At 43.1% G+C, this 25,307-nt stretch overlaps 2 protein-coding genes across 3 annotated transcripts in view; one reads left to right on the forward strand and one right to left on the reverse strand.

The window, feature by feature from the left end:
- asgrl2 (asialoglycoprotein receptor-like 2) overlaps positions 1 to 4,080 on the reverse strand; it is a 7,986-nt gene extending 3,906 nt beyond the window's left edge. Inside the window, exons 1-4 of one of the 2 annotated variants that reach the window (XM_031584683.2) lie at positions 3,978 to 4,080; positions 1,540 to 1,664; positions 1,222 to 1,341; positions 791 to 886 (exon numbers count right to left, since the gene is read on the reverse strand). In XM_031584683.2, the coding sequence (XP_031440543.1) occupies positions 791 to 886; positions 1,222 to 1,341; positions 1,540 to 1,639 (316 nt within the window). In that variant the 5' untranslated portion in view covers positions 1,640 to 1,664; positions 3,978 to 4,080. The remainder of the gene's footprint in view (positions 1 to 790; positions 887 to 1,221; positions 1,342 to 1,539; positions 1,665 to 3,977) is intronic. The other variant, XM_031584684.2, reaches the window with a different exon arrangement.
- A 1,335-nt stretch (positions 4,081 to 5,415) lies between these two features.
- Positions 5,416 to 24,399, forward strand: plod3 (procollagen-lysine, 2-oxoglutarate 5-dioxygenase 3). Its single transcript, XM_031584681.2, has 19 exons — positions 5,416 to 5,810; positions 7,319 to 7,410; positions 8,079 to 8,215; positions 11,278 to 11,441; positions 11,724 to 11,836; positions 12,135 to 12,198; positions 12,468 to 12,565; positions 12,672 to 12,773; positions 13,094 to 13,225; positions 13,686 to 13,807; positions 14,288 to 14,392; positions 15,013 to 15,138; positions 15,645 to 15,786; positions 17,423 to 17,536; positions 17,790 to 17,861; positions 19,309 to 19,413; positions 19,987 to 20,133; positions 20,924 to 21,049; positions 21,668 to 24,399. The coding sequence occupies exons 1-19, from the start codon at positions 5,717 to 5,719 to the stop codon at positions 21,821 to 21,823; spliced, it is 2,211 nt and encodes a 736-aa protein (XP_031440541.1). The 5' UTR covers positions 5,416 to 5,716; the 3' UTR covers positions 21,824 to 24,399.
- Positions 24,400 to 25,307: the final 908 nt, after the last annotated feature.

Consider the following 25,307-nt stretch of genomic DNA (forward strand, 5'->3'; position numbering starts at 1 on the left):
ATACCATGTCCACTTTTTCAAAACTCTTCACCAAGAGCAGACACAAATTAACTAAAAAATGCTGGAAAAATTGCTGTAGTTGCACAGAGTTTTGCTGGTGGTGAACATTCACTGAGACAGGTATCCATGTGTGGGAGCACAGTACACTACTGAGCTACTGGGTTGTTGTACCCCAGGAATAACCTGGTTGACGCGCTTAGATGATTTAAAGATGATTACCGTCTGCGAGATAAAGTCCATACACGTCTTGCGTTCGTTAAACAGTTCTCCATTTATTGTCCATTAAAACGCAGAGCAACGACATGTTACTCAAACCTTCGCGGTATAGCGGTCAAAACCATTTGCCCTTCCGGGGTCAACACCTAACCACAACAGTAGGCTTCCTACCTATATGCCTAAAAACACCTGTGCAATGCACAGCAACACCCAGTGTACAAACAGGGACATTACACATTGAGTGACAACATATTTTGCCTGTGGCAACCCATTTGGCTGCTACACCATGAATTTTGGAAGAAGTGGTCATTGAATGAATTTTGATTCTAAGCAATGAAAAAGTATCCTAAGTTTAGTTCACATAGTCTACTGATATGCTGAATGTGTTTTGAAAAAGTGTACATGGTATTGAAACAAGTGTGAAAATGAAAAAACTGTAATTGGAAAAAACTGTATTTATATACTATCATATTGAACACTTTCTTGTAGTTGCCAACGTGGTTTACTCAGCAACGCTTTAGAGGAATGCAGTCCTGGTCTGATTTCTCCATACAAGCCTGACATGAGGGTTTACCTCTGGTTTCGACACTCGAGCCGATGGACTGAAAAGTGTGGTTGATGCTGGCTAGACTCATCTCCACAGCAGAGAACCTTCCAGAAGCCTGTCCATCTACACACACACACACACACACACACACACACACACACACACACACACACAAACACACACACACACACATACATACACAGGCACATGTGAACACAGACGGCACAAATACAAAGACACAGAGAGACACACGGACACAGAGATAGAAACAGACGCAGAGACACAAAAACAAACAAACAAACAAGAAATTGAATGAAAACACAAACATGCACACAGACATATGACTCACATGTTTACTTATGTTGTGTTTAGGCATCTGTGTGTGTGTGTGAGAGAGAGAGAGAGTTTTGCGTGTGTGTGTGTGTGTGTGAGTGTGTGTGCATGCGTGTACTACTCACTGTTCACTGCTACAGTGATGATAAGAGCCAAGAGCACAATGGCAGTCAGGGAGAAGAACGCATACAGCTTCCACTGTGAGGTTGCCGCAGGTGAAGGCATTGTGAACCGCGGTTCAGCTTCTTATAAACACACACCACACACACAGATAATCATCAAAATGGACATTATTAAAGTAACTTCCATACCTGCAGCTGGATGATGCAACAACTAGCCAACACACAGCAGTAATGGAGGACTATGGATTAGGTAGTTGCATGCATGTGGTTGTAATGGTAACCATATAATCTGAAGCACTGGCTTATGAATTATGCTTCTACCTTTTCTCCAGAAAGCTTGCTCATCACTGCCCTCTGTGTTGGAAAAATCATCATGGTAGTCATTAGTTACAGCAACTGCTCCATTTGTGTCGTCCTTCATTGCCAGGGTTGGAAGCCAGACCAAACTGATAGACAAACACACAATCACAAGCACAGTAACATTCAGTAGCCATGAACGATTTTATTGGACAACATGATCAGAAGGTAAAATGGTTAGGCATTCATGTCATGAAGTGTACAAAAGAGATGCATGCACAGATGAAGATGTTTGTTAATTGTTCTACCAGAGGCACATATCCAAAGCCTCTTGCACTACGGAGGACCTACATCTTAATCAGCAAATAGGCTCCCTGAAAATCAGTCCCATGTTTTTGGCATTACTGGGAACTTTCTTGACAGATAGAACTATAGAAACACAGTTTATGGTGGCTTTGTACTTTTACGTGCAATCCAATACTATTCCCATACTTTGCACGATGGTGTATTTGTTTCAAGTTGATTTCTTATGTCTGGGGATATGCAGAGGGCTAGTGTGTAAATTGTCTAGAAAATTGCAATGTTGGTCGTTTTCTAGTGATCCTAAAATAAATGTCAACAGTATTGGGGAACTGACACTTTTGACTCTGCATAACATATGATGTGTGCATCCCACACCCCAAGGGGAATCACAGGTCAGAGAGCTCAGAACTTCCTTTGCTGGTGACTTAATTGATTTCCATTTACTTATTTATTAACCTGACAAACACAACTCAAGTCAGCACAGTCCAGAAGTAAACTTTATTTTTATGAAATCTTAAAAATTGTCTGGAAAAAAATCATAACCAATAAGTCATAGCCAATATATCAGGATGGCAGAGTCTAACTGATCCAGAGATTCAGAACATAAAATGCTGATGTCAAACTATGTATAAATGAAAAGATAAGACATTTCCCTTTTTAAACAAAAGGCTATGACCCCCCCCCCCCCCCCCCCTCCAATCTCTTTCTCTTCTTCTTGTCTATCAAATTAAATTAAACAATTATGTTTAAACGTATTACTATGATAATGTATACCCCTGTCCGGTTATAAATGTCGCCACTACATTTAGTATTGTTTTCAAACATATTATTGCCTTCAACTAGTAATCTGAAAATGTTGTAAATAAATGCCAAGTACATTTAAACAAAGAAGCTCATATTGTTCCTTATGTAAACATGTCAATTTTACAAAATGCTGAAATGTAACACAAGAATGTATCTGTTAGTCACACTCATTCCACATATTCACTAGACAGGTAGCAAAACCACAGAATGTAACTCACAGGTACTGCTTCACACCCTATCACTGTACATCCACCACATCAACAAACTATAATTACTCACATTTTCACACAGAATAAGACATACTATTCTTAACAAACTTTTAGTCTATTTTTGCCAGGAACGTTATCATTCAAGATAACACACTTTTATTAGAACAGAAGATGTCTTCTTACTTCACTTAATTCTTGCTCATTCTCTGGCCTGGGTTACTGCATGGGCCTATCGAGGAAAAACCCTGGGGCCCTAAAGACCGGCACCAAGTAAACCCAGCCGCTCCAGGGCTGATCCTTGACAGGCCCTAAAAAGCCTTTAGGAATACACAAATGGCACACGTGGGCCCCTTGAACGTAAGTGGTCTTGAGCTAGTCTGATCATTATAGGCATAGACTGCTTTAAATGAATGCCTTGCACCATACGTGAGGTCCTATATGTCCTATGTAGTGTCTAGTGTGCGTGTGTGTCAGTGAGAAGGACACTGCTAAGAATTCTGGGACCCCAGCAAAAGGCAACAGCAATGTTGGCACTGATGAAAAGCTTGTTAGCTTGCCTATTGGTCTATTTCAATTTCTCATCTGTCTTTTACATGACCATATACCATCAAAATGAATTTGAAGATGATACCAAAACTCGTTGTCGATTCACACGCACCTCAAAAGAGTGGTAAATTGCTGCATGCTGTTGCTTTGAATACTCTTTATTTCAGTTTGTCATTTCTTCAGTACCGTTCATCCCATCTCAATACACATTGCAGCAAATCACGTGGCATCTCCAGACACCCACTATGCTAAATATCTCCTCGGAATTGTTACAGGTCACGTTCTCAGAAAAGACACGTTTCAGTTTGTCCCCATGGAACAGTCGTTAATCAATCTGATGTAGAAAACCTATTTGAATGACATGGCAACCAATTTTACAGTTTACAATTTTAATTTGTCAACCCTTCAGAACCCGGTTGTTTAGTATATTTAACAATGTATGACAAAAACTCTGAGTGGCACAGTGACCCCAAAACCAACATCAGAGCTGCACGCCGATGTTGAAATACAGCCGAAATACCATAGATATTAAATAATTAGAATAGAATATGAATAGTATTGTATAACTTAGGCCCACACAAGACATGGGCAATTACTCACCTGAACTGGATACCTGCAGATGGTCAGGTGCCTAACTTTGGCAGTGTGACTAAGTCTTGGTCTGTAGACGTGTGCATGTGTGTGTGTGTGTGTGTGTGTGAGAGAGAGAGAGAGAGAGAGAGAGAGAGAAGGAGGGCAAATGTGAGCAAATCTTGCCCTTTGAGCAGTGAGGGTATGTTTGTACATGTACTTCTAGTAGAACTGGAACAACAGGGAAAACCATCATATACAATAATATTATGTTAATATCCACAAATGTAAGAATATGTGTTAACATGGATGTCAACATGTTGCATTTGGGAAAATGTAGATTCAGGGTTCAAGCAAATTTGTTTGTGTGTCAGTGTGCGCTTCCCTGCAAAATGCCCTTTGAGTTGTAAATAGTCTGTGTTGAACTTCAATCTAAAATCAACAGGACAAAAACCTGTGTATAACATTTTGTGTCACTGCCCCACTGCCTCATAACAAGAAAGGACAAGCACGGGCATTAAATGTAATAGTGTAGGAATGTAAAGACAATAGCAGATTGCCAAAATTGAGGGAAAGAAAATGTGATGTTGCAGGCTACTGAAATGCTGTTAACAAAGAGGGAAATGCTGTCCCTTTAAGCTGGGTAACAGAGTAAGAATAAGTAACAAATGATCAAAGGCAAGAAAATATGCATGGCATGGAGTGGAAATGTGGATTAATACTGCGTGTTTTTTTTAAAAAGGGGAACGGCGCAGCTATGAAAGTGTGGGTTGAATTTGAAAGAAAAGTAGGCTAGCATGTCTTCGAGTTGCTTACTATTAGCATCTCTGACAGCTTGGACACAAGGCCTATTTATATTAACTGGGGAATTAGTTTTCACCTCACCGCTTAGCTTACTATCCCGACTTCTTGCCCAGTTATTAATACCCAAGGCTAATGTTACTAGGCAACTACGAGCCTACTAATAAATGTTATTAGGCTATTAAAATAATGGTTATTAGGCTATTAAAGTAATGAGTATGCTATTGGCTACCTTTTCAGTACCTTATATCAGACGCAGAGGCGACGTGTCATTTAACATTAATGTTGCTAGACTATTTCTGTATGTGAAATTTCATAATGCGCCATTTAAAGCCCACGGAAAAAGGCCCACCTCATTAACAAATCAAATTGGGTTGTTTTCGGAAAACAAAAGCGTATGTGCAGCCTATTGGTCGACAGCATATTTTAAGTCAACGTTTCACCTACAGTATCGCCTTTTCAACACACTTCGGCTAGAAGTTGCAAAGGTATGTGAAGCAGATGTATGGGGGTCCACTACGTATACACACAAGCGACCACATAGTTTACCCCCACACACCACCCCTCTGGCTAGAAGATGGAATTCTTCAGACGTGGCAAATGCGAAGCTCCTAACTTTCGCCTCTTTCAAGAACTTTCCTTAGCGGCAGGGGCTAGATATTGAGAAGATTCCTTCTCCATCTGTCTTTCTCTGATAGGCTGTACGGTTACTAGTTCTCTGCTCGGACTGGATATGATCCCATCCCTCAAAGAAGCGTGCGTTGTGATTGGTGTAACACGAGAAGGGGGGTCTGCTACTTCGTGTTGACAGAATTTTTTCTATTCCCGGATTTCGCGAGAGTTCTGTCAGAAGAGGAAACGGGGTACCCTGATTGAGCTCATCGGCTCCCAAGCAGCTACCGATTCACCGGGAAACGGACGTGCTGGGAATCTCACGGCAGCGTGGAATATCGGTGTAGGAGCAAGCAATGGATCCGTCTCTTTGGGCCGTGATTTGTGCATTACTGCTGGGCTGTGCCGACTACTCATCAGCTGCTGATAGGAAGAATACCATGTCTCCAGGTAATGTGTAGCGTCGCTACCGAGGAGGCGCTCAAACGGTGATAAGGTTAGCTAACGTTACTGGTTGGTGAAGTCCCACTTCTTACCTTCGATTTGGCAGCTTATGCATAGCCTCATCATTTGTTAGCACGGGTACATGCCCTGCTTGGTACCTTCTAGGTACGGTACCTTGCTAGCATCATTGCAAAACAAATATTCAAACTTCGTCACCAGGCAGCGTTAACCAATCTGCCTTAGATAACCAGCAAGTGAAGTGATCTGGTAAGTCACTCAGAGGGTTGCCTGGCAGACTATTGAGATGGAAGAGGCACACTAACTGAGCGATGTTGTGCACAACCTTAACCACTGGATAGGCTAACTTAGGTGAACTTCGTAGTACAGCTAACTGAAGGGGACGGGGTGTGTATAATCGCTTTCACAGTTCTTCCTACACAGATGTGTGCTTGAACTCTTTTGACCTCTTGTAGACCACCGTACTCTGCCCTCCGATACGCCTAATATATGTTGTTGTGTCCTTTTATGAATACTTTATAACACGCTCCGCACCCCAGATATGCTACTCAGGTCCGTCTCTAATATCCATAACTTCAGCCACGGTTTTAATATAGTTTTCCTCGTCCGCGTATGCCATCTGGCTAACCAGTGCGACGCGATGCAGCAATTTACACTAATAAAAGTAACATTTAATTACATTGTAGTTAACATTGAGCAGTAGTAAAGAGGTAGGCTACGATATTCCAGTCTTTCCCCAGACAAACCTAGTTCTGCTCTCCCTGCCGCAAGCTCAACGTAGTACAATGGCTGGATTGATTCTCACGCGGACGTACATATTGCCTGGCTCTTCCACCCAGCATGTAAGTTGAGTGAGGGCGAAGGAGTGAGTTCAACTTCTAGAAAGTTCCCTGGAGTGGGAAATTAGTGGGTTCTCTCTTCGTGACGTCAATTTCTTAGGTGAACGAGGCGAAGAGGGAAGGAATGTCTATTTCTAGGCCCTTTCCCTCTGTTCACTCAGCTGTTCCAAGCATTTTCTGCGATCTGTGGTGGGACAGGAAATGGATTAGCTGCCCTCCCTCAAGCCTTCCCCTCCTCCTCTCTTTTTTCCTACTCATTCTTGCTTCTCCTGTCAGTCTCTTATCTATAACACTCTTTCTGTCTTTCTCATTTCATTCATTCTGTATTTCCTTTTTCCTTTTCTTTCTCCTTCACTCTCTGTTTATTCCTTCTCAGTCTTTTATTACTGCAGCACCCCACCAAGCCCCTCCCCCAGAATAGTAGTATCAGGAAATCAGGTGTGCTAAGCCAACTACAACATCAATATGCAATGAGTACATAATCTCAAGTACTGTAACACATGTGTAAGTGTTTTGCTATCTCTTTCTGTAACAGAAACACACACACACACACACACACACACACACACTCTCTATCTCTCTCTCTCTCTCTCTCTCTCTCTCTCTCTCTCTCTCTCTCTCTCTCTCACAAACACTCTTTTTGTATGGCTTTTGTAGAGAATTTGTTGGTGATCACAGCTGCCACAGAGGAGACAGATGGCTTCAAACGCTTCATGAGAACTGCCAGAGAGTTCAATTATACTGTGAAGGTAATTCCATTATGTTAAAAACATACATACACTTGCACACACACAAAATAAAGAAGAAAATTTGAAGACTAAAGATTCTTGTCTATACAAACACACACACACAAATACACACACAAATACACACACACTCTGTTTTCTCATCACTGCAATTAAAAAAATAACTGAGCTGATGTTTTTTCCCACCTGATTATTTCTTCACATCAGCAAGACACCTTATCTTTAGGTCAGGGGTTCTCAATCAGGCCTCCTTGAGCCGCTTTGCTCTGCATACCTGTCTGAACTCATGAGTGATGCAGATAATCAAGAGCATTTTAATTACACTGATTTTGATCAATTGTACCTGAACATGAACATAAACCCCTGCTTTATTTTTTTTATTGTTTTTTTGTAACTTTCCAGAATGAGATGGAGCCATGTGTATGTGTGTTTAGTTGGAGAGATTCTCACGTAGCCCTGTATGAAGTCTGTATTTGTGTGAACATGATTGTTCAACAAGTTATGGTGGAGTCTGCAATAGTATGTTGACCTATGTGTGCGTTTGTGTGTTGTGTGGGTACGTTTGTGTGTTGTGTGTGTGCGCTTGTGTGTTGTGTGTGTGTGCGCTTGTGTGTTGTGTGTGTGCACGTACGTGTGTGTGTGTGTGTGTGTGTGTGTGTGTGTGTGTGTAGGTGCTTGGTCTGGGTGAGGAGTGGAAAGGAGGTGATGTGGCGCGCACAGTCGGGGGAGGCCAGAAGGTTCGCTGGCTGAAGAACGAACTCCAAAAACACGCCAGCAAGGAAGACTTAATCATCATGTTCGTGGACAGGTCAGTCACCAGTCTCTGTGCGTGTGTGAGAGTTTCTGTGAACTTGTTTGTAGCTGGTCTGAAATATTCTTGTGGCAGTGTATACGCATACGTACACAGGAAACCATAAGTACGCCTCCCTACACCACGTATATACAGCAGAATCTAAACATGGTATATAAACAGAAAACCTGGGTCGCTCTTCTCATAGGCTACTTCCCAAATGGGGTATTTTGTTGGGGTGGTGATGGTGTGGGATGGTGGCGTTTAAAACACTCACCATCTCAGGTTTGAAGATCTCAAATATTGTTACCTGTTCTGGAAGGGGGAGGTGAAAAAGCCTGAGAAACGATATCCCAGGGAAGTCATTGTCAGATAAAGGAAAAACAGAACAATTAGGAGAATGTGTGAAATTGTGTTCTGAGGGATTAGGTGTTAACATACCCGTACCGGTAGTGCGTGGCCCTTGAAAAGTAAGCTGTGGGAAAAATGCAGTGTCTGTGTGTGTGACCTCATTTTCTTTCTTCACTGTTGGTAAGAACCCTTTGTGTGTGTGTGTGTGTGTGTGTGTGTGTGTGTGTGTGTGTGTGTGTGTGTACCGTCTTCTTGTCTCTGTTTGTATTGTATAATGGGTTGTCTGTCCTTATTGTTCTGGCTTTTCGTCCTCTCTCATATTTCCCATTTGTGATTGTGTGTCTGTTTGTCTCATTTTGAGACAGCGGGCAGCAGAACTCGTCCCCCTATTGTACAATGTACTTTTCATACACCTGTAACATTACACCTGACTCCCTCAACTTGACACACACACACACACACACTTACACTCACTTACACATATACATACACATACACATACACACACACACATACGTACGTACGTACGTACGTACGTACTTGTACACACACACACACACACACACATACACACATGCATACATACACCTATGCTTACACACTCTGTCATATACTGTCACTCTCTTCTATCTGTCCTCTCTCTCATTTTTCCTCCTTTCTGCTTCTGTACAAATTCTGGTAATTTCTTAATTTGCAAGAAGGTTCAGTGTCAGTCTTGTTAAGTCACGATGGATCACTGAGCCCAGCCCGCCCCAGTTTCTGATATGAAACGATAACTTCCTAATAGCACTGATCAGTAAAGCGGGTGTAGGTATTGGACCACATTGATTTTCTTTATAATTGTCAGACTTTATGTTCTGTATTCTGTATTTGTGGCCTAAGTATGTCAATGCTATATTCAGTAGCGTTTGATTTTGAAACAGCTGTTTAGTTGAATTTTAAATAATGTTTAGTGCTGTAGCTATTTTTCGGGTTAATCACTGAATCCTGAATATTATTGAAAATGTGGCACATCTGTTTGAGCCGTACGTTGAAATATTTGTTGGTAGACATGAAGGAATGGCGTCATGTATTAACATGCCTTAGCTATTCAACACTGGAGAAACGCTGAGACCTTTTGACGAAACCCAGGTCACAAAAATCTCTTTGTGCTTTTTTATCTCTCACAAACCAACTGCACTGCTTGTTCTCTGTGGTGTCCAGCTCTGGCGTAGGTTTTTAAAGACACCAAGCCGTGGAGAGTCTTCTGTAAGAACACAGCCAGTTAAAGACACCAAGCCATGGATAGTGTTCTGTAAGAACACAGCCAGTTAAAGACACCAAGCCGTGGATCGTCGTCTGTTAGAACACAATTTCATTGATTGAGCAACGAGCAAAGTTATTGTGCGGCACATGGGAGCATTGCACTGACTCATGTTTACGCTTAGGATCTCACTCTAGGTATTAAATTAGCAAAATGTTATTAAAGTTATTAAATTAACTTTAGTGCTTGTTGCTCGTTGCCAGTTTCCCGCACTTGAAATGAAATTGAAAGGCCCCACCAACAAAACCATCCTCACCCTCAGCACCACACGACTCCTCTGCCACAGTTTTAGACAAGCACCTAATAAAGCCTGATCATATCGTTATAAATGTATAGTTTTAGTTTTAGTATAGTTATAGTATTAGGGTGTATAAATGAAATTTGTGTGTAGAGATTTAATGCCATTTGCTGTTGCTTAGTCAGCCAAGAACAGAGGCGAACACTTTTGCTAGTTGCTGAGAATGAGTGTGTGTTCGCATTCCACTCAGTCTTTCGTCTGGAAACATAGGATGTTCAGCCCACTCGCTCGCACTGAATTACAGCCCTAAAATGACACTGTGGGTAGAACGGTAAGAGGACAGAGGGGCTGGTCCTGGCCAGCGGTGAGGCTTTCGGTAGCTCTGATGCTTCATTGGCGACACCACATACACTTGTAAATGACGGGGTGAGGCTGTAAGCTCTTGAAAATGGATCTCTCTGTCGCTCTCCCTTCTCTTTCTCTACCTCTCTCTCTCTCTCTCTCTTTCACCCCGCCCCCTGCTTGTGCTCTCTCCTCTTCTCCTTTCATCTAATTTTCTATATGGAGTGCCACACTATATAATTAGTGATTTCAGTAACACACCCCGCCCGCACCGCATGGCGCACACACACGGGCGCACACACGGGCGCACACACGGGCGCACACACGGGCGCAAACACGGGCGCACACACAGCAATGCATGGTAATGGCATGTATTTAAGTAGACCTTCTGGTTCGCTTCCTAAAATAATGTTTGGTGATCAAAAGAAATCCATCCTCCCTTAACCCACAGGCACATATTTGTGTTTTTTTTTTAACAAACTTGACAGTGATGATTTCCCCCCAGTCTGTCCTCACTCTCACTCTCACTTTCTCTCTCTCTATCTCTCTCTCTCTCCCTCTCCCTCTCTCTACCCTCCCCTCATAAACACTTGCTGCTCTCTGCTTTGCAATTATGGTGCTGGCCTCCGGACTGGTTTTCACTCGTTCTTGGGAACACTCACTCACTTCTGCTCACATCTCACCCTCCAGCAGTGTAGTGATGATGCCGACTTTGTGAGGCCTGCCTGAAGTTCTCAACAGTCATACTCACTCTCTCTCTCTCTCTCTCTCTCTCTCTCTCTCTCTCTCGCTCTCTCTCTCTCTCTCTCTCTCTCTCCCCTCTCTCCCTCTCCCTCTCCTCTCTAGTTATGATGTGATCTTTGCGAGCGGGCCAAAGGAGTTGTTGCGGAAGTTCTCTCAGCTGGGTCACAGAGTGGTGTTCTCCGCCGAGGGCTTCTGCTGGCCCGACCAGCGCCTGGCCTCCAAATACCCGCCTGTGCCCAGTGGCAAACGCTACCTCAACTCAGGAGGTGGGTACACACACACACACACACACACACACACACACACACACACACACACACACACACACACACACACACACACACACACACACACACACACACACACACAAATGTGGGAAAGTTTGGAAAGCCTGAAGTTACTTTTAAAGATATTTTGTGGGTGAGGGAGCAAGAAAAAAATCTGTTGTGTATCATATTTTTAATTATAATGTAGTATGTAGATTAAAAAAGTGTATGTCATTAATTGTGTGTGTTTGTGTGCGTGTGCACGCCTGCTTTTCTTCATAGGGTTCATTGGCTATGCTACTGACCTCTATAATATTGTGAAACAATGGAAATTAAAAGACAATGATGATGACCAGCTGTTCTATACCAAGATCTACCTTGACAAGGAACAGCGGGTGAGTGTGTGTGTGTGTGTGTGTGTGTGTGTGTGTGTGTGTGTTATGTGTTTCTGGGTGTGTGTGGATGGGTCTGAGTGAGTGTGTGTGTGTGTCTCTCGGTGTGTTTCACTTTCATCATTGTTCTGCGAGTGAGCCCGATTGCAATTGTTACTGAATAAATATACTGATCTCCGGAGTCCTGAGATAACTTGAGTGAATTTTCACCTAACAATGTGTTTTATGTGTGTATTTGGGTTTGCGGGTGTAGTCTATATGTATAGTTTGTTCTTACCTATGTGTGTGTATCTTTTCTTAGACAAAGTTTAACATGACACTGGACCATCGCTCTCACCTGATTCAGAATCTTAATGGGGCCCTTGGTGAGGAAACACACTCTCTCTACAGATACACACACACACACACACACACACCTCTCTACAGACACACACACACACACACACACACACACACACACATCTCTCTACAGATACACAAACACACACACATCTCTCTACAGATACACACACTCACATACATGTATGTACATTCATTCAACATGTATTCATACAATACAAACAACATGTCTCACACTCACACTCACACACTCACAGCTTCAGCAGTGAACTGACCTTGGTAATGTTTTTTGCAGAGGAGGTGGTGCTGAAATTTGAGAAGGCTCGTGTGCGTGCTCGGAACGTGGCCTATGACACACTTCCTGTCATCATCCATGGCAATGGGCCCACCAAGGTAAACAAAGTGCAGACCATTTGTTTTAGACCACACAGGCAAAGCAAACACACAGAGTGTCTGTTTATTATTTAACGTCTGATCTGTCTGTTGTGTGTGAATTCAGTTGCAGCTGAATTACCTTGGCAACTACGTCCCGACTGCCTGGACCTATGAAGATGGTTGTGGGATCTGTGATGATGATCTCCTCTACTTCAATGATGTGGCGGTGTGTGTGTGTGTGTGTGTGTGTGTGTGTGTGTGTGCGCATGTGTGTCTGTGATGTAGTTTGTCTAATTGCACAGCTGTGAATGTGTTTATGAGAAACATGATGAAAAAGGTGTAGCACAGTAGTTCCCTTTTACTAGAGCTAATTACTGCAATCACACTTTAAACAATCTGTTCTTTTAGAATAAGATGGAGCCATACTTTTGTGTGTTTGGTTGAAGAGATTTTGTACTCCCTGTACAAAGTCTGTATTCGTGTGAGTGTGATTGTACAAAGAAATGGTGGAGTTTGTAATAATGTCTTGTGTGTGTGTGTTTGCAGGATGAAGAAATGCCGATAGTCCACATCGGTGTGTTTATCGAGCAGGCGACTCCATTCTTGGAGGAGTTCCTCGAGCGTCTGGCAACCCTCAACTATCCACACACACGGCTGCGTCTGTTCATACACAATAACGTGCGTGCACAGTCAAGCACTCACACATTCCTCTGTTCATTCCAATGTAACCCTTCCTATTTTACCCATATAAAGTATAGGCACATGATGATACACACACACATTCACACACAAGAATACATCCCCACCTTATCTTTGCTGAAATGACCATGTACTTGACCCTACACATATTATTCAATTCAATTAAATTCAATTCAATTTTATTTATAAAGCGCAAAAACAATAACATTGTCTCAAGGCGCTTTACAGAGCCCGATGCCTGAACCCCCTTAGAGCAAGTACAATGGCAACAGGGGCTTGAAAAAACTCCCTGTTACTCGGGAAGAAACCTTAAGCTGAACTGCGGCACTTAAGGGGGGACATTTTATAACACACACTTTGTACTCTCATTTCTTCCAATAGTCCAGTACTTTGTTTGACTAGCCTTAATTTTGTGTTTTTTTTTTTTAAATGTGTGTAGGTGGTCTTCCACGAGCGACACATTGAGCAGTTCTGGACCCGTCACCGTTCTCTGTTTCCCTCGGCAACCATCGTCGGCCCTGAGGAGAACATGTCTCAGGCTGCGGCCAGAACCCAGGCAGTGTGAGTTCTCCAGTAACTCTACTCTACTCTTCTCCATCACCATTTAAGCCCATACTTAACATTCTCCCTGTAAACAGAACTGTTCGCTAGGAACCTTCCAAACCCAAATCCTGTAAACCTTTACCAAACCTGTAACTTTACTGTCTCTATCTCTCTTTCTAACATGTACCCTCTTTTTCAATCTTAACGGAAACTATTCAGAGTAATCGTCAACCATTCTGAACCAGAGGCATACTTGTGTGTACATAAAACTATTTAAATAATTGTCCCTGTTAAGCAGCCTAGAAACCTGCCCTTATGCAATCCCATACCTAGCGGTACACCTCTACCAGTGTTTTTGGTTTTGCCTCTGGTGGATTGTAATGTATGTATGTATGTGCTTGTGTGCTCGTGTGTGTGTGTGTGTGTGTGCGCGTGTGTGCGCGTGTGTGTGTGTGTGTGTGTGTGTGTGTGTGTGTGTGTGTGTGTGTGTGTGTGCAGGAACGCTTGTAAGAAGGACCCCACCTGTGACTACTACTTCAGCATTGACTCTGAGGTGGCCGTGACCAACCCAGACATCCTGCGCATCCTCATCGAGGAGAACAAGTACGAACCCTGACCCCTGACCCTCACCTCTGTAGCTCTCCTACACACACACACACACACACACACACTCACACACACACACTCACACACACTCACACACACACACACACACACACACACACACACACACACACACACACACACACACACACACACACACACACACACACACACACACACACACTCACACTCACACTCACACTCACACTCACCTGCACACACATTCACTGAGTGGAAAACTGGAATTAGTCTCTCCATATATGATTATATATTAATGTGATGTAATTGATTAGAATAGTGATTGGCATGTGGTGAACATGTAGAATGACTGTATGATGATCCATGCACATCCAGATGATACTCAGCCAGAATCAACAGCTGAGTGTCAAAGGCGTATGCCTTAAATCTTTCTTTCTTCTTTCTTTCTATGTTTCTTTTTCTCTCCCTCTCCCTCTCTCTCTCCCTCTCTCTCTCCCTCCCTCCCTCTCTCCCTCCCTCCCCCTCTCTCTTATTCCCTCTCTCTCTCTCCCTTCCTCCCCCTCTGTCTCTCACTCTATCTCGCTCTCCCTCTCTCCCTCCCTCCCTCCCTCTCTCTCTTTCTCTCCCTCCCCCTCTCTCAGGCCTGTGATTGCTCCCATGCTGTCTCGCCACGGGAAGCTCTGGTCCAACTTCTGGGGCGCTTTGAGCCCTGAGGGCTTCTACTCGCGCTCCGAGGATTACATCGACATCGTCCAGGGCAAACGAGTGTGAGTCTTCCTCTCTCACTGTGTCTGTGTCTGTGTGTGTGTGTGTCTGTGTCTGTGTCTGTGTGTGTGTCTGTGTCTGTGTGAGTCTCTGTGTGAGTCTCTGTGTGAGTGTGTGTCTGTGTGAGTGTGTGTGTGTGTGTGTGTGTGTGTTTGTCTGTGTGTCTGTGTGAGTGTGTGTGTGTGTGTCTGTGTGTGAGTGTGTCTGTGTGTGTATGTGTGTGGATGTGCGCTTGCAAGGACCACAGCAGCAATGTCCCAGGCAAGTCATAGGGAGTGTATTGAAGTTTGGGAATTCATAAAGACAGAGCTCACTTTTATTTCCAAAAATATTCTACTCGTCACGTCAATTTCCCGATGTTTTTGTGACGTGTGGTTTTCGAGTAGCAATGTGTATGTATCAGAGGCCTGGATTTTTGACAATCTGTGTGTGTGTGTGTGTGTGTGTGTGTGTGTGTGTGTGTGTGTGTGTGTGTGTGTGTGTGTCTGTGTGTGTGTGTGTCTTTCAGTGGCCTGTGGAACGTGCCTTACCTGACTCAGGTGTACCTGATCCAAGGCTCCATACTTCGCACTCGCTTCCAGGCAGTCGACCTCTACCAGCAGAGTGGCATGGACCCAGACATGGCCTTCTGCCGCTCTGTCCGAGACCAGGTGTGTGTGTGTGTGTGTGTGTGTGTGTGTGTGTGTGTGTGTGTGTGTGTGTGTGTGTGTGTCTCTCTCTGTGTGTGTGTGTGTGTGTGTGTGTGTGTGTGTGTGTGTGTGTGTATGTGTGTTTCGCACACTTTGTTAAAATGGCAGTCCTTGATTATACTCCATTTTACCACCATACTATTTCTCACAGTCCTCTAGCTCTCTGTTCTGTGTGTGCACTCAGAGACAACTACACTCTGGGCTCTGTAAAGGGGAAACTTACTTAGACCAAGCCATATACTATTCCAGCCAATAAACAAATTTCTTCAGGAGCACGAACGGAATGTCATTTGATTGGCTGTTGAGCTCAAAAACTTTTCAACAGAATTGCAGACTGCACTCAAATAATGAAAACACATCCAAGGATATGTTTACTGTTACAAGCAGATCACTGATTTTAATCTCCAAGCTATTTGGTTCATAGAAATACCGCATCACTGTCATACCGCGGTATTGGAAGGTGTACCGTGGTGTTGAGCCTGTCATCGCCATTACCGTCGAAGCAGCTTTTTTTTTTCGGAAGCTTACTTTTTTCTATCTGTATTGAAAACAGTCAAGTCATCAGTACACACATTTTTTTTAATTATCTCTCCACACAAGAAAACGATTCTAATACCTCTGCACTGAGCACCGTACTTAAAATTTAGCAAGCACATCACGTCACTGTAACCTTCTGGCTGACTGCCCAATCAAATCAATCGAGAGGACTGATGCTGAGGAGGTTGTTTGCGAGTCTGCTGTTAAAAACTAGCGAGCAACTGCAACTGTGTGTGTGTGTGTGTGTGTGTGTGTGTGTGTGTGTGTGTGTGTGTGTGTGTGTGTCTGCAACTGCAACTGTCTACAAATAACAAGACAGACAGACCAGGCAGAAATAGTCTTTTTAATTATGCTTATTTTTAGCTCCTTAACTCCTTTCAGGTCAACAATTTGAACATATTAAGGGACAAGTAACATCAAATGAATGAATAAACACAGGGGGGATTGGTTGCGGTGATACCACAAACCGCAAGGTGGCATTCTTCGAATACCACGGAAAGGACATTTCTGTGCAGCCCAATTCACAGCCAAAGGGGCCCCAAACTGTCTTCATAAATAACTGTGTCAGGCATGCGAACCCTTAGAACATTTGTCACGAAGGAACCAGATTTTGCACACAAGCCATGGTGGATCATACATTATAAATGCCACTCCGTGTCAAAATCTACAAACGCTGTGTTGTCAAACTGAGCACGGCTATGCAGTACAGTTGTATGCAACATTTTGGGCACCCCTTGGCACATGCCACAATTATTATTAGTAAGTTCATGAAATATAAAAGCAACATTGCATTAACACTTGAAACAATACAATTTAAATGTCTTCTTGCTGCAGGTTTTTTGTTTACCAAAATGCCATGACTTAATTTGCTCAGGGGTGGCCAGATGTTTGCATACTGCCACTCTAGGTGTGTATATGCAGTTGACATATTTCAGAGGGTACAGAAATGTCAGTTCTACACAGGACAAGACACAATTTCATATGGCTTAGTGCAAGCGTTAGGTGAAGTGAAACGGTAGAAGTGGATGGTTGATGTAAAAGTGGATGTGTGTCTCGGCAGGGGGTGTTCATGTTTGTGTCAAACAGAGATGAGTTTGGCCGCCTGGTTTCCTCCACCGCCTACAACACCACCAGGCTATACCCAGACATGTGGCAGATCTTCGACAACCCTGTGGTATGAAATACATACATAAATACATGCGTACATTCAAACATACACACTCACATGCTTACACGCTCACACTCACATACATCCACACCCATATAAACACACAGATATGGTCTTCAACTGAGTGTACAAGTATGGCCTATGAACTGGGGCAACCGCTTACATTCTCTACTCCATCTTGTTTTTTTTTTACCTATTTCTATTCGTTCCGTTTCTCCCTCAATCTCCCTGTTTCTCTCTCCCTCTCTATCTTCTGCAGGACTGGAAGGAGAAGTACATCCATGAGAATTACTCAAAGATCTTTGAGGGAGACGAGAATGTGGTGGAAGAGGTAGGATCTCCCAGCATGCATTAGCCTGCCAGTTAACCAGGTCTCATTCTTAAGCCCAATGGTCTGGACTGTTTAGTCCAGCACAGCTCAGTTCATTACAGCACAGCTCAGCTCAGTTAATAACAGCTTAGCTCAGTTCATAACAGCACAGCTCAGTTCATAACAGCACAGCTCAGTTCATTACAGCACAGCTCAGTTCATAATAATAATAATAATAATAATTAAGACCTTTGTCAGGTTTTTAATTGCACACACGACACACTGGAACACACACGTGCATATATGGAGGCGACACAGGACACACACACACACGCAGGTAGGCCTGAGGTCGCGGTGAATTTATTTTCTGCTTTTTCCCATCCTGGACAGTCCTTCCTCAAGGACCCCCCAGGAGTAGTGGGCAGCTTGTAGCGCCCGGGGACCAAGTGAAGTGAACTGTCCATCTTTGGTCAGGGATGGACATGTGTTCTGTTATTTTGCATGTTTTTTCTGTTGGGGTCCTTAGTGGAGGAAACCCCTTGTGAACACGGGGAGAACATGCAAACTCCACACAGAAAGGCCCGGGAGATAGCCCACCTGATAGCACCCCCAGAGCCAACAGCGCCCCATGCGGGAATCGAACACATGACCTTCTTGCTGTGAGGCGGCAGTGCGAGCAGTGCAAGCAACTGAGCCACCGTGCCATAACAGTTTAGTTCATAACAGCACAGTTCAGTTCATAACAGCACAGTTCAGTTCATAACAGCACAGCTCAGTTCATAACAGTTTAGTTCATAACAGCACAGTTCAGTTCATAACAGCACAGCTCGGCCTGGTTTTAGCCTGGCTGGTCTGTTTCCTCTACTGCACTGGGTTCATATATTTCAGTAGCTTTTGAAAGTGAACACCAGATGAGATGCATGTGCCCTGAAGAGTACTCTAATTTTCTTAGTGTTTACCCTGCCAAATCTGTGGACTGCCAGCTGACAAAATATAGGTTTATTCATAGCCTATGTGAGCTATAAATCAGTGTTCCATTTCCATTGAAGCGGCATAGCGAGTGCTACTTGCAATATTTGCTCTCCCATGCATGGCAAATCCTAGCATGTGTGTATAGGAAGTTTCTCCTGGCTGCTGCTGCCTGTGTGGCTGGGTGTCCATGCCTTTAGCTCTGTAAACTTGAGACAACGTTGATGGTGCTATGGATAGAACCGAATACTACTATACTACTGTTGTAAGGGACATGAACTAAGTGTAGCATTATTTTGTGTTCTTCAAAGTTTGGCGTGCTCATGCGATTCTATCACTATGGAAATTTAACTAAACTGAAATTTAAAAACATATATTTTTTAAATTCTCCCTGATGATGTGATGGACACGTGTCGGTTTGGCTGGTGTTTGTGTTGCACTCTTGGTGGCTTTGGGTTGAGGTATTGCTATATGTTGTGTGTCGTCTTCTTCCATTCAGCCATGCCCGGATGTGTACTGGTTTCCGGCATTTTCTGAACGTATGTGTGACGAGCTGGTGGAGACCATGGAGGCCCACGGTGAATGGTCCGGAGGAAAGCACACGGTGTGCATATTTTCCTGTCTTTTTAAGTACACAATTGCTTGTATAAATGTTTTAGGTGCTCGTGTTGGTATTTGCGTGTGAATGTGTTAGTAAGTACGTAAAAATTTGGTATTTGTTTGTGCGTCAGAGTTATTATAGTTTTGAAATTTTCATTATTTTTTATTTAGTCTTTCAGTTTGGTTTTTGATTTCATTTTAGTTTTAGTTCGTTTTTCATAGTTAGTTTTATTTGTATGTTTATTTTGAGGAATTGACGAGTTAGTTTGTTTACTTTTTATTTAGTTTTAGTTTATCAGGTGTTATGAAGAAAGCCTTGATTTATAGAAGCTGAAAATGGTAGGATGAAAGAATGCATGACAAATCAAATAAGATTCATTTAATTCATTCTAGATTTTTATTAAGCCAGTGTCTCAACAAATAAAACAGAACAGGACAAAGTTGTTTAGCAACCACAGTGCAAATCAGGGGGAAACGAAAACTACGTTGATTTTACCTGCAATTCTATTTCGTTTTAGTGTGTGTGGCGTTGTTCATTGTAGTTTTTATTTTTGTTAACGGATTTTTTTTTACTCAGGATGAGCGCCTGACTGGAGGTTATGAGAACGTGCCAACAGTTGACATCCACATGAACCAGATTGATTACGAGAAGGAGTGGCTCAAGTTCCTCAAGGAATACATTTCTCCAGTCACTGAAAAACTTTACCCAGGCTACTTCCCAAAGGTGTGTGCTAGCCACACACACACACACACACACACACAAACACACACTCAGAAATGCATACACGTACTCACACAATCACACACTCAGAAATACATACACTTACTCACATGCTTGCATAAATACACCCTGAAGCAACACAAAATGGCAACACTTCAGTAACACTTTCCAGAGACCTAAAAAGCTCACATTCCTATGTACTGAATCCGTAATTCATGAGAAGAAACAACAGTGCAAGCTTGGTTTATACTTATGTCGCCGACACTTTTGAAACCGTCGCCTAAAAAATAAAAGTGGCTCCTGCTGCATTACTCCTGCTGCGAACAGTCGCCTGTGCTCAACGTTCACGTGACACTCGACGTACTGACATAGGCGGACGACGACAACTGGACATTGTTGACGCTTTGTAGATGATTGATCGTAGAAAATGGCTCTAGCGAATTTTGAGATGGAGATACATTAGAGGAGGAGGGTTGGGGCGAAGGAGAGAGAGGTTTGGGGAGAGAGAGAGGGTTGGTGAAAACTCAAACAATGAAGTCAACGGCGCGTGCCGTCTATCTAGCCAATCACACTTGCGCGACACTATGTGACGACATCAGCGCCAGTAGAAATTTCTCCTGATAGCCGACACTTCCAAGCGACAGTTAAAAGTGTCGACCATGATGTCATTTCTGTCGGCAACAGTTTTAAAAGTGTCGCGACTTAAGTATAAATTGGGCTTGCATAAGTGTTCATGTTCCTCACTCATACCTGTGGGGCTTGTGTGTGTGTTTTCCTCCATATGTGTGGGCAGGCTCAGGCAATCATGAACTTTGTCGTGCGGTACCGCCCAGATGAACAACCCTCCCTCAGACCCCATCACGACTCCTCCACGTTCACCATCAACGTCGCCCTCAACAGCAAGGGCAAGGACTACCAGGTATGCACACACACACACACACACACAGTGTTAGGGTACTGATACATGCCTCGCTTTGCTTTGAGTGGGCGTGTTGTGGTGTGTGGAAAGCTAGTAAGCTATCAAGTCACTTGTCTTTATATCAGAACTGTCATTCTGTTTAAGTAAGCACAGGATTAACGTACCAGGAACAACCTTACAAGTCCCTCCAAGCTTTTCTTTTTAGTAAATTAAACGACCAAACGGCGAGTCTTGCAATTCTCAAACCGTCAGAAACAACACCAAGCAATCTGGATAGCCTCTGCTAGTGAAATCCGCTCCTCATTTGCATAAGATTAAACTTTCCCCAACTTTTTCAGCTCGCTTCACCCAATTCCCTTCACTACGTCACAATCGCCTGCCTCCAACAGAAATGAAAGAGATACAGAACTTTGCTTCGCCGGCATGTATCAGTACCGTTAGGAGTTGGCTTTATTAAATCGATCAAAACATTTTGATGGAAAAAAAGAAAACACGCTCATCCAAGAATAAAATACGACAACTACTAGTACTACTGGTATAACTCTTTAAATCACTAGCATTTATGATGGTATAGTATGAACACTGAAGCTGATTGGGGGGTTCTTTTCTCGCCTGCAGGGTGGCGGCTGCCGGTTCCTGCGGTATGACTGTAAGGTCGAGGCGCCACGCAAGGGCTGGTCCTTCATGCACCCCGGCCGTCTCACCCACTACCACGAGGGTCTACCCACCACACAGGGCACACGCTACATCATGGTGTCCTTTGTAGACCCCTAACGGTGTGTGATTATGTATGTGTGTGTGTTTCGTCTTTTTTTGTGTTTAGGACTACATCATGGTGCCAGTCACAGACTCGCAATATCCTGTGCGTGTGTCAATATTGTGTGTGTATGTGTGTGTGTTAATATGAATGAGGTAGATAAGTGCTACATTATGGTATCATTCACTGACTCTATAAACCTTCTCTGTATGTCAGTGTGTATGTAGGTGGTGTGTGTGTGTGTGTGTGCGTGTGTGTGTGTGTGTGTGTAGGTGGTGTGTTAGTGTGTGTGTGTGTGTGCGTGCACAATCATGCACGTGATGCATGCGTATTAGTGATATTTTGTTCTACAGTCATCTCTTTAATGTATGGCTGTTCAGTCCTCCTCTTGAACATCTGCCCTCTAGTGGTGGTTTATCAGCACCCCTGCACATAGCCAGTGCAACCTGTCTGCCACATCTGTAGAGGAGTCAGCCTACATGATCCACATCACGCTAGAACTGACTCACCCTGGAGACCTCTGCTACCAGCGATGTTGTGTTGAAATGACGTCCACACTGAATGTAGGCCGAGTCTCGTGGGACATGGCGTGATCGTGGCGCAACACGACAGAGGTTCACAGTGTGGAGACAGCTTGGTGAAATTGGCACGTAAAAAAAAAAAAAAAAACAAACAAGGCCATTTCAGGCAGGCCCTTTCCTCATCCAAAGACCCACCTCTAATTCCCACTTGACCTTGTATTTTCAGCCAAAGATTTTTAATCCTCCTTTGAATCCCGTCGGCAATTGGATTGGTTTTGAATTTTCCAATGCTGCGTATGCTTCTGTTATCAGTCCCACGCACATGTAACCCACCACTCGGCGTGGTTGCCTCCAGGCGTATATGGTTAAGCACCGTATGTGTGGCTGCACTAGACCACAGCAGGGTAGCTGTCTAGCTGGAGGATTTGGATGTGCCTACTGAAGAGAATGCCATACATACACATGCAATACATCTATGCAGTACCACTGTGACTCACTTTATGTTGATGTTTTTCATTTTTGTACCTCTGACCACCCTCATACATGTAGCACTGTTGATGAGCCACCCCACCCTTCATTGTAATCTTTTGAGATAAAGGGTTAGTCAGCGATTTTGAGATGGTTAAAGGTATTGTCAGCGATTTTGAAAACTGAACAGCCAAACAAGTAACGTATCCAGGAGTCCCATATACACACATATTGCCTTGGCACATGGTAGACATGCAGGTGCTTTAATCTGATTGGTTGGATGATAGGGACCATATCATTGGGTTTTCTTTGGTTGGTGATTGGCTGGATTTGTATTTTCACAGAGCATATATACTTTATCATACAACCACCTGAAAGTGAGGAATAAAAAAGTGCTCTGAATTAAAATCGCTGGCTTTATCTTTAAGGGGTGTGACCCAGCCTTTTTTTTTAGCAGCTAATATCGTAGAGTTGGCGGCAGAATAACGCAGCTAATATCGTAGAGTCGGCGGCACAATGATTGACTTGAAATACTAGCCTCCAGTGTGAACACGGGTCACAGTCACTAACCATCTCTTGTATATCAGTGACTGTACGTAAACTATGGAGAGCATGGAGTCATGCCCTGGCATTGTAAACAAATGAAGTCAAAATGAGTCGGTATGAGAGCTGTCGTGCGTTTAAGATTCCAGATTCTGCACAGTAAGTGCTTTTTGGAGTCAGAGCATGCGTAGTAAGCACATATTTAACCGACCCACATTTGGTTAAATATGTTCGGAGCTATAGTTCCATCTGGTTCTTTCACTTTTTAAATGACTTCACTATGTCCATACTTTTTACAGTCATTGTTATACATCAGCATTTCCTAGTCCAGCCTTTAAAGCACCTTCGATACTTGTATGTTGAAGGACCCTTCCTCTCCCTCATGAGCTGAAAACAGTCTAATCATTTTTGGTCAGGGTAATGTGGAACTTAAAACATGCAGTGCTGTGGATCACCCAGTGCATGGCTACGCAACACTGATTTGCATCCGTTATTTCCAGAGAGTTCTGAATTGAAACAATGTTTCGAAATTCCAACATTTCCTCTGACACTCTTATGAGAGCCAAGTGTGTGCCTTGCGTTGCCATGACGACTGTGCTGTGCTAGAAAGTTCTGGTGGTTGTATGTAGGTGGCCATTCTCGGTGTGTGTACTGTTCAAGATGCATGAAAATCCATGGCATGTCAATCAGTCAGGGTGTTGATCATGATTAATGAGGCTGATAGATTTATGTAGAAGATTAAAACTGATGTTTGTTTGATATTTTTTTAACACTCCACAGTTGGATGATAATTATTGCCCTAAATTTGATGGACATTTCTTTTTTTATTCTTGTTCTATATTTTGCTACCAACCAAAAAGCATTAAATACATGAATAAATAAGATCATATTTTTTAAACGGACCGCAGTAGGAAATAGGACAGTATTACAGTTTTACAGTGTTTTTAAGTCTTTTTTTAGTTGTTGGAAACAAATGTATGCCTTGTTTGTGATGTTACTTCTGCCTGTACAAAGTGCATTAAATTATTTTTCTTCTTGAAAATAAAGATTTGACATTTTAATTGTATGGCTTTGTGATTGGGCTGTAGGATACTCACTCTTTGTAGGCCGGTGGGTTATATGGGGTCATGTTTTATTGGAGATGTGTCTGAACCTGTACAAATGGTATGTAGAATCCCCACATGTCCTCCATCTTGTTTTACGGTTTTACTTTGTAAGGCCCCCCTCATAAAATCTCTTAGAACTTGTCGTCTTTTACTTTTATAGGACTTTTCTGCAATGAGCAACCCTTTAAGGAAAAGTTAGAATTTAAAAAGGGAAAGCCTTATAATTAGCTTATTAGTAATGTGTTGTTTTTTTCTGTTCAGTACACACCCTTAGGATTATTATTCAGCACATACCCATAGAATGGTGCATGACATTTTGAGGCAGTGAATTTGTCTCAAATGTGGGTGTGTCAGACAGATTGTTTTCCATTGCTCAATATACCTTGATCATATTCTAAAAGAGTACAATGTGTACTTTCGAGGAATGTCACCAGTGGCAGATCTAGGTATGGGCGACATAGGCAGCCACCTAGGGCAGCACCTGGGCGGGGGCTAACACACAGGCATTTTAACATGACACAGCAGTACTAACACTCAGGCATTTTAACATGACACAGCAGTACTAACACACAGGCATTTTAACATGACACAGCAGTACTAACACAGGCCTTTTAACATGACACAGCAGTACACGCTAACATTAACACCAAAAGGGAGACACAGCAACATTCCCAAACCGAACACTTAGAGACATAATTAGACAATCACAAAGAACACGTGGAATTCTGGGAACTACCTCCATCTCACTCACACATACAGAATCTGCACTAACCCCTGCACGCGACACAGTCCCCACCTAGCGGGTCAGTGGTCCCTAATAACCCAAGCATTTAACACAAAGCCCTGTAAATGCTGGGGAAACT

The sequence above is a fragment of the Clupea harengus genome, chromosome 18, assembly GCF_900700415.2.
Source record: "Clupea harengus chromosome 18, Ch_v2.0.2, whole genome shotgun sequence".
Taxonomy (NCBI): Eukaryota; Metazoa; Chordata; class Actinopteri; order Clupeiformes; family Clupeidae; genus Clupea; species Clupea harengus.

What these genes read in the sequence shown, in the direction of transcription:
- plod3 (XM_031584681.2), top strand. Translation starts at nt 5,717, where the DNA reads ATGGATCCGTCTCTTTGGGCCGTGATTTGTGCATTACTGCTGGGCTGT. An exon ending in AGATCTTCGACAACCCTGTG is followed by an intron (nt 17,537 to 17,789) that starts GTATGAAATACA and finishes TATCTTCTGCAG; the next exon opens with GACTGGAAGGAGAAGTACAT. An exon ending in ACCCAGGCTACTTCCCAAAG is followed by an intron (nt 20,134 to 20,923) that starts GTGTGTGCTAGC and finishes ATGTGTGGGCAG; the next exon opens with GCTCAGGCAATCATGAACTT.